This window comes from Apaloderma vittatum, unplaced genomic scaffold, assembly GCF_000703405.1.
Source record: "Apaloderma vittatum isolate BGI_N311 unplaced genomic scaffold, ASM70340v1 scaffold4743, whole genome shotgun sequence".
Taxonomy (NCBI): Eukaryota; Metazoa; Chordata; class Aves; order Trogoniformes; family Trogonidae; genus Apaloderma; species Apaloderma vittatum.
The window spans coordinates 29,169-36,902 of record NW_009708450.1 but is presented as its reverse complement, the minus strand read 5'-3'; the positions used below and the strand labels follow the sequence as shown (position 1 = coordinate 36,902).

The window sequence follows — 7,734 nt, the reverse complement described above, 5'->3', positions numbered from 1 at the left end:
GGCAGGGACGCCTGTCAACAAGGGAAGCGGGGCTCCCCTGTCAGCCCCCCGAGGAGTAGTTCCCCCGCAGGAGGGTCTAGAGGAGCTCGGGTTTGGATGTGCTGTGGGAGGTTAGCGGTGAGATGCCGCGGGGGACGTGGATAAGGTGGATGAAGAGGAGTGAAGACGCCCAGTTTGTGGTGACAGCGAACTGGTGGAGCAGGGCCGAGAGGCAGCGCCTGCGTGAAGGTGCTCGAGTAGGTGGTAGATCCACCTGTTGGAAAAGGCAGAATTGCCAGCAAAGGGTGTTTTACTTCTGGAATGTTGGGTAAATGCCGCTTACTGCATCTCATTCCTTTAGTCATTCTCCCTGTGCGTGGTTACGTACTTGCCTGAGTAAGGAAGGAGGCCTGATGGCTGTCAGAGCCTCAGCAATCTTAAACTGGTATTTCTGGGTGCGATTAGTGAGACTAATGAAGAGATCAAAACAGTGTGTGGAAAGTAGCTTGTTTTCTGGACCTCTTGTTTATTTAGAGTGTGTTGTGCTTGTAAAAATCCCTGTAATTTACTTCCTAGATGTTACCTGACCCACAGAATCATTTATACATCCCGTTTCCATAATAGTGGTAAAGGTAGGGGGAACCAAAGTCTCCTTCCATTGATTTCCAAGGGGAGACAAAGTATTTTTGAAAATAACACCCAGTAGGCAAAAGTAAACACTGGGGAGAGGAGTTTTAGTTTCAGCCCCGTTTGATGTAGTATGCCGGGTTTCTCATTCATTCCTTCAAAAGTTTAACTGCAAAGCGCTGTGGCTGTTAATTGCTAAAACCCACTCGATATCAGTTCATTTGCTTCGCATGTTGCTCTCTGTGAAGAGGTGGCATAATTTGTACAATATCCATTCCCAGTTCTCAGTTCATGTACAGAGTGATTATTTAATTTTTTTTTGAACTCTGGAATGGGATGCTGAAAATTTCGTTCCGCACTCTGCTCATTCATAGAGCAGTTTTAGTCAGAAGCTAAGGCTAGGAGGTGGTGACAAATGATGTATTAGCTACTGCGCTGTGTAATGAGGATGAATAACTGTGTTCTCTGCACTGTTTCAGACAACTGTTGTATCCTAGACATTATTTGGGTTTGGGGGAGATGTGAAAGATTGTTGGAGATGCAGATCTGCTTCTGAACTAGAGAGGTGAACCTATCAAGAGTTGTTAAGGGAACCACTGAATGCTTGCTTTGATAAGGTCATCAATGTAGGAAAAAAATTTGGATAAATGAAGCTTCAATCCCTTGTTCTGTCAAGAAAACTGAATTGAAAACCATGTGAAGTAACACATTCTTAAACTGAGAGTTCGTGCATGGCATTACAAAGAACTGAAAGCATCTGGTAGAACGGTTACGGAGGGCTGATGAGTGCTGAGTGGTTCTTTCCTAGATGTCTGTGTCCTTTATTTGCATGCAAATACTCATCTTGCAGATAGTAATGTGACAAATCCTCTGCGCTTCAACTGGGTTGCTCGAGGGTGCTCTAAGTATAGGAAGGCAATATCAGTGCGGTGTTACTCACTGCTTGTCTTTTCCCTTTTTTCCCTGTTTCAGACTTCTCACACATCCAAAGGACAAAGCAGTATGGTGTAGAGAACTCATTTCACACCTGCAACCAACTTAGAAGAGACTCTCTGAAACACATGGGTTTCTAAAATCTGTGTGTGAATAAACAAATGTTTTTTCAGACACCAGGGCTGATTCAGGAACAGTTTATGAGTAGCAAGGAGGTCTATGCGAGAAGTAATTTGTTTTGAATCTGACTGGACTTACCCAGAATTGTGCAAAATGTAAATGTCCATGTTGTCAGCAATGAAAATCTTGCAGAAACTGTGGTGATCGTAGATGCTTTTCTCCCCACAGATAATTACAGTTATAACACACCTTACATTTACCTCATACGATTTCTCAAAAACACTACATCACAGAAGGGTCTTTGAGAGGTCAGCTGAGGCAAAAATAGATGGAGGAGAGGGAAGTGCTGACTTCTGGAGGCGTGAGGAAACGAGCGTGTAGTTTTTCTGGAGAGGTATGTAGGCACCCAGTGAAGAGTGAAGTCTGACATTTCATCTTAAGAATTGGAAGATGCCACTGAAGTTGCAGCATTTTTTATTAAACTTTTTTTATTCTTATCACCTCTTTTTCTCACCTGTCATTTCTTGACTTCAGTAACCAAAAGCTTCTTTGGCAGTCCAGCTGTGTTCTTTTGTTCTTTTTAATATGTCTCTTTCTTCTGCCTGTTCTAAGGTCCAGAATCTTCGTTAGTTTTGAGTGGTTAAAAGCTTAAACTGGTAGAGTTCTCTCTATGCAGGGAACCTATTTCATCTGATCGGCAAGGTAGGATGGCAGAGCAAATACATCTTGCGGAACGTGAAGACAAGCTGAGCATCAAAGATGAAAATCATGTGTATTTCTTGTGTACTTAAGTAGTAATTTTGGTAAGCTTCATCGCTGTTTGTCCAAGCTTTGTTTATTTTCTTACAGCAACTTGTTATCCAAAGTGCAAAAATGGTGGGGAGTGCCTCAGACCTGGAAAATGCAGATGTCCACCTGGCTATGGGGGTAGATACTGTCATAAAGGTGAGTAAGACCCAAACAAGTGATAGCTTGGAAAGACAAGGAGTTTGAAAACAGACAAAAGTAATTTGGAACTCCTTAAGTCCAGGAGCTAATGCACTTTGAAATAATGACCTTAATTCCTTAGATAACTGACCTAACTGTCAAAAAATGTGCATGGCCTGGAGGATCTGCATGCTTGCAGGAGAATAAGGTGGAGTATATGTACTGAAATGTCATGGGGCTGTGAGAGAATTCTGTCCCTTGGAAAATATGTTATTTGTGTGTTACATAAATATTCTGTGTAGCTTTGTAACAGACTCTTTCTAAATAATTTAACGAGATTACTGCTATAGATACATATTTCTGCATTAGGTGGTTGAAACTTGTGTAATAACTGCAAGATGATCGTATTGAGGGCAAGTCACTAAAGATACGTGTGGCAGTGTGTTGTTGATAGGTAATGTGAGATGACAGAGATGAGGAATAGCAAAGACCAATTTTAGGGTTTTATTAAGCCAATTGAATATATTTCTGTTTTGGAAAAGGCAATCCAAGAAAACATTGTCGTGTTCTTATGAACTGATCAGATTACTGATGATAACTTGAGTTCTGGGATAAAATGGGAAGGAAACTTTTAGTCTGAGGGGGAAGAGATGTAGTAAGCAAGATATCCCAAGAATGAAGGAAAAGAAAGCCTTGTTTTCCTTTCAGAAGAAAAGCCTTAATCTGACACTTAAAAATTTGTAGATGTTCTCTTTAAAGAGATGCTGGTAAATTAGTTGGGCAGCCATCCCTGTGCTGAGAACTTGCTAAGCGTTCTGTCTGGCTGTGGTCGCAACAGCAGCAGCACCACACAGGGTTCTCTCTTTATGCTCGATGTTTATTCTGCAGGCATTTCCGTCAAATGTGAAATAGCTACAAGAGTTTGCTTGGAGTGTAACAGAATGAGTACTTGGGGAAAGAAAAGAGCTAGCTTCTGCAGCTCTCTGGAGTCTTCTTCTTGTGTGGTTGTCGGGGTTTGTTTTTTAGTTTTGTTTTGTTTTATTTTTTAATAAAGCTGTATTTGGTGTTTTATGAAGGAAGCGTGACCTGAGTGTACCTAACCTGGTAACGTCTAAGTTTGCAGAAGCTTAAGCTGTAGCTCTGGGCTGTTAACTAGACTGAATGGGAATACAACTGCCAGTGATGGTAATTTGATAACAAAACTGTTAACATTATAGAGGAATAAAGAAGATGAAGAAGTTTCTCCTAATGAAGATCTGTATAATGCAGTACTGCTGTGCATTAGGAAAGAACTATTAATTTTGAGTAGACATAACAGTGTTGACAGCAGTGAAGAGCATGGTTAGCTTTGTTTCCCAGCAAAAGGATTTTTATCTCTTTTTAAAATTTATTTTCTTCGTTTTTTAAAAGCCAATTGGATGTGTAGGTTTGTGGGGTCTTGTCAGGGATCCCACAAGCAAGGAGACCTTGACATTCTCAGAAGAGCCTAAATCAGGAGCAAGGCAAGTACTACTCACATAGAAGAAGCAGAGTGAGGATTCAGTTTACGCTAATATTACCGTCCAGACTCGGATTTGTATCTGAATAAAAGTGGTACCTGTGTTTGTTACGATGTTATCCCTGTAATGCAAAGGATGTGCTTGTGCTTCCCGTAGGAGTGGAGGAGCACTGTGTCTGTGGAGCCGGGGTTTACAAACGCGGTGTGGTGCAACGTGCTATTACAGAACCACGCAGAAACACACAATGCTTGAGGGTGGAAGGGACCTCTGGAGGTCACCTTGTCCAACTGCCCCTGCTCAAGCATGGCCACCTCAAGCCAGTTGCCGAGGACCACGTCCAAATGGCTGTTGAGTATCCCCAAGCATGGAGACTCCACAGCTTCCCCAAGCGACCTGTGCCAGTGCTGGTCACCCTCCCTGTGAAGCCGTGCTGGCAGTTCTGATGATTTTCTTGTATTTAATGTGCCTGGATATGGCTTCCAGGGTCAGTTGTTCCATTACCCCACCAAGGACTGCGGGGAGGCTGACCGGCCTGCAGTTCCCTGGGTCCTCCTTGAAGACTGGAGTGTTATTTGCTTTCCTCCTGTGTTCAGGCACTTCTCCCCATCACCACGATCGATTAATACAATCAATATTAAATACATTAACTTACACTGTGTGACAAAGAAAGATGCAAACAAGTTTTGAAGAACTTTTCTAGCTGTGCCAGGCTTGACTTGCATGTCCTTGTGTGTTCAGCTTTTGTGCCAAAAATCTTTTCGCTGAAATCATGCTCAAAACTTGTCGTAGAACAGAGATTTGGACTTTTTTCTACCAAGTATCAAGCAGACATCCCAGCTGTCCATCATTATAATGAAATGTAATTGTTTCTCTTATATACAGTGAAGGCAGACTATACATTTACAGTCGTGTTTGTGAAAGGATGGATTTGATTGTACCGAACAATGATTACACTGTATTTCAACGATGGCACGTGCCACATTTAATACCAATCCTAGGTCTGGCATAAATAATGCTTCAGTAATGAGGCTTTGATGTGTAGAACGATTCGGGAATGAGGAGGCTGACTTAGATACAGATACGTGGCCTTTGGGAGGGCCCCACTATCCTCATTTCTTCTTCCTCTTGTTACGTGTAACAAGAAGTCCTGTCAGGTAAGGAACTACATGAATCCTTGACCACATGTTACTGGCTTACCAGCAAGATCAGTGGCAAGATCAGTGAGAACGTGCACGTTAGCAGTTACCGTGGTGTAGCTGATGAACAGCTGGTTCCCAGCTGGGGAGAGGATGAACTGTGCTGTAGCAATAATCACATTTGTTTTTTGGCACTCTCGGGCTAAACGCTCAGTGAGCTTTTAAGCACGTGCTTGGTTTTAGTTGCGTTTGGAGTTGGCGTTTGCAGATGTAGTTCTGTCATCCTCACTCACTCCGTATAGAGCTGTGCCTTACTTGGAATAGGTGAAATTTCAGTCTTTGCAGAAGTGATAAAACAAGTAGTTAGGGGGCCAGTTAGCTCAGTCAGTTGAGCGTGGCGCTAACAACGCCAAGGTTGCGGGTTCGATTCCCGTTCGGTCCCCATGCGTTGCCTGATCTAGTCGAGAGGTGGCGTCCCTGGTGACAGGGAGGCTGGATTAAAATGATCTCTAAGGTCCCTTCCAGCCTAGGCCATTCAGTGGTAGACAAGCAGTTTCAAGATAATGATTTGAAGTCCTGTGCTGCTTCTGAAATGCGCCGCGTGTGCTGGTCTTCTGCAGTGAGCTGCGAAGGAGGCTGTCGAAATGGTGGGGAGTGCATCTCTGTCAATGGAGTTGTGAAGTGCCTTTGTGCTTCTGGCTGGACAGGATCAAGATGCCAAGAAGGTGGGTGTCTACATTCATGAAAATATTTATGTTATGTTGCCCAAATACAAATTTAAGTAACAACAACATTTTAAAAGTATTAAGAGGCTAATAACTATGGAAATGGCATTGCATTACTGCAGAAATGAAGGACCTGCATTATTGGTACCTACTCAGGTAAAATAATGTCAACTGATTTTGTGTTACAGCTGTACATCTGTTTACATTTAAACACAAATTCTTAACACAGCGCGTAAGTATTTTTTCCCATTTCTATTGTCCTAGAAATGCCTTTAAAGTCATACCAGTTGAGGGTCTGGCCTGGAAGAAAATGTGTTTTGCCATTTTGATTTGTATCATCCTGAATCTTTCATTCTGTCAGGATTCTTTTATATCAGTTTTATAAATCCTGCTGACTTAACTCATTCTTTTCTTCTAGCAATTTGTCCTCAAGGTTGTCGGAATAATGGAGCTTGTGTGGCTCCTGGGATTTGTAGCTGTCCAGCTGGATGGGTCGGTGGAGCGTGTCACTTAGGTAAATGACTTCTGACATTTTTTGTTTATCCTTCTCCCTACTTGTTTGATTTACCAATATAGGGTTCAAATTTTCAGTTCCTAACAAAGCTGCTAGGAAAATATCTTAGAATAATAAATGGGACCTCCTTCTACATACCGGGAATCTTACAAGTATGCAGAGGGAGTAGATGGCTTTTCAGTTTGGTCAGAAATACAGAACTTTTCCACTTTAAGTAAATTCACATTCCAATTTTGATTGTCACCAAATTCATTACTTGGTGTGTCTTGTCAGTATTTCTGAAATATTTTCTGTAAACCAAGACCCCAGTGTAAAGAACTGAAAATGGCCATTACAAAAATGCTATTACTACAGATGTGGGTTAGAAGCTTCATTAAATTTTATGGACATGGAAAATTGCTTCTCACTTTGAGGATAAGCCAGCAGAACCAACTACAGGTGCTCTTAAAAGAATAAGAGAAATCTGGCTCTAATTGGAATTATTACTGACTGACATTCTTGCTGAACAACCATTGCATTTTCCCAAATTTTGCTTCGCAAAAGCAAATGATGATTACAAAGACTTTAGTCTGCCCTTCTCCAGTAGGCCCTGGTACACTCATAACAGCACTGCCCTGATGCTAAAAACAGTAATCCAAGACTGTAAAAAATAAAGGGTTTTTTTCTTTGCTAGCTGGGAGACTGCGGAAAAGCTCTTTTAAACGTTACTTTTGAACTGGATATTGTGGGTGCAAGGTCTTTGGATTAAGTCCTCTGCATTTGAACCCAAATCAGCTAGCATTAGGTCTTTTGCAATGTATATATTCAAGCAAACACTAACAAATAATATCTGATGGGAATAACATTTAGGTCTTTTGCAATGTATATATTCAAGCAACCACTAACAAATAGTATCTGATGGGAATAACAGCAAATGGGAATTTGACCAGCGAAGTGCTTATCCTTTCTGTTCACCCGTGTATCGAGGGAGAGGGTGACATGAAAAGGCAAGCACGGGAGTTGCAAATGCTTAGCTCCATTCCCTGCACCAGCAATAACGGTGGAGGTGTTCAGGCTCTTGACGTCGAAGTACTCTCTGTTCCCAAACTAACTAGACCACATGGAGTTTGGCTTCGGTTGGTGCAAATGCTGGTAAAGAAGTGGTGTGTCCCTGGTGTGTAACTGGGGGGCAGTGAGGCTGTGCCTGCTCGGTTCTCCTCTGCCCGTTGTGGCGGGGAGCAGAAGGGCAGAGCCTGAGGCAGAGCGAGGATGTGGCAACTGTTTGCTCAGGGATG

The 7,734-nt window shown here is 42.4% G+C and overlaps 1 protein-coding gene across 1 annotated transcript in view; it reads left to right on the top strand.

The window, feature by feature from the left end:
- Nucleotides 1-122: 122 nt before the first annotated feature.
- Nucleotides 123-7,734, top strand: part of LOC104271764 (von Willebrand factor D and EGF domain-containing protein-like) — an 8,060-nt gene continuing 448 nt past the window's right edge. Inside the window, exons 1-4 of the mRNA XM_009866545.1 lie at nucleotides 123-243; nucleotides 2,509-2,604; nucleotides 5,842-5,946; nucleotides 6,365-6,460. Coding sequence (XP_009864847.1) covers nucleotides 123-243; nucleotides 2,509-2,604; nucleotides 5,842-5,946; nucleotides 6,365-6,460 — 418 coding nt within the window. The remainder of the gene's footprint in view (nucleotides 244-2,508; nucleotides 2,605-5,841; nucleotides 5,947-6,364; nucleotides 6,461-7,734) is intronic.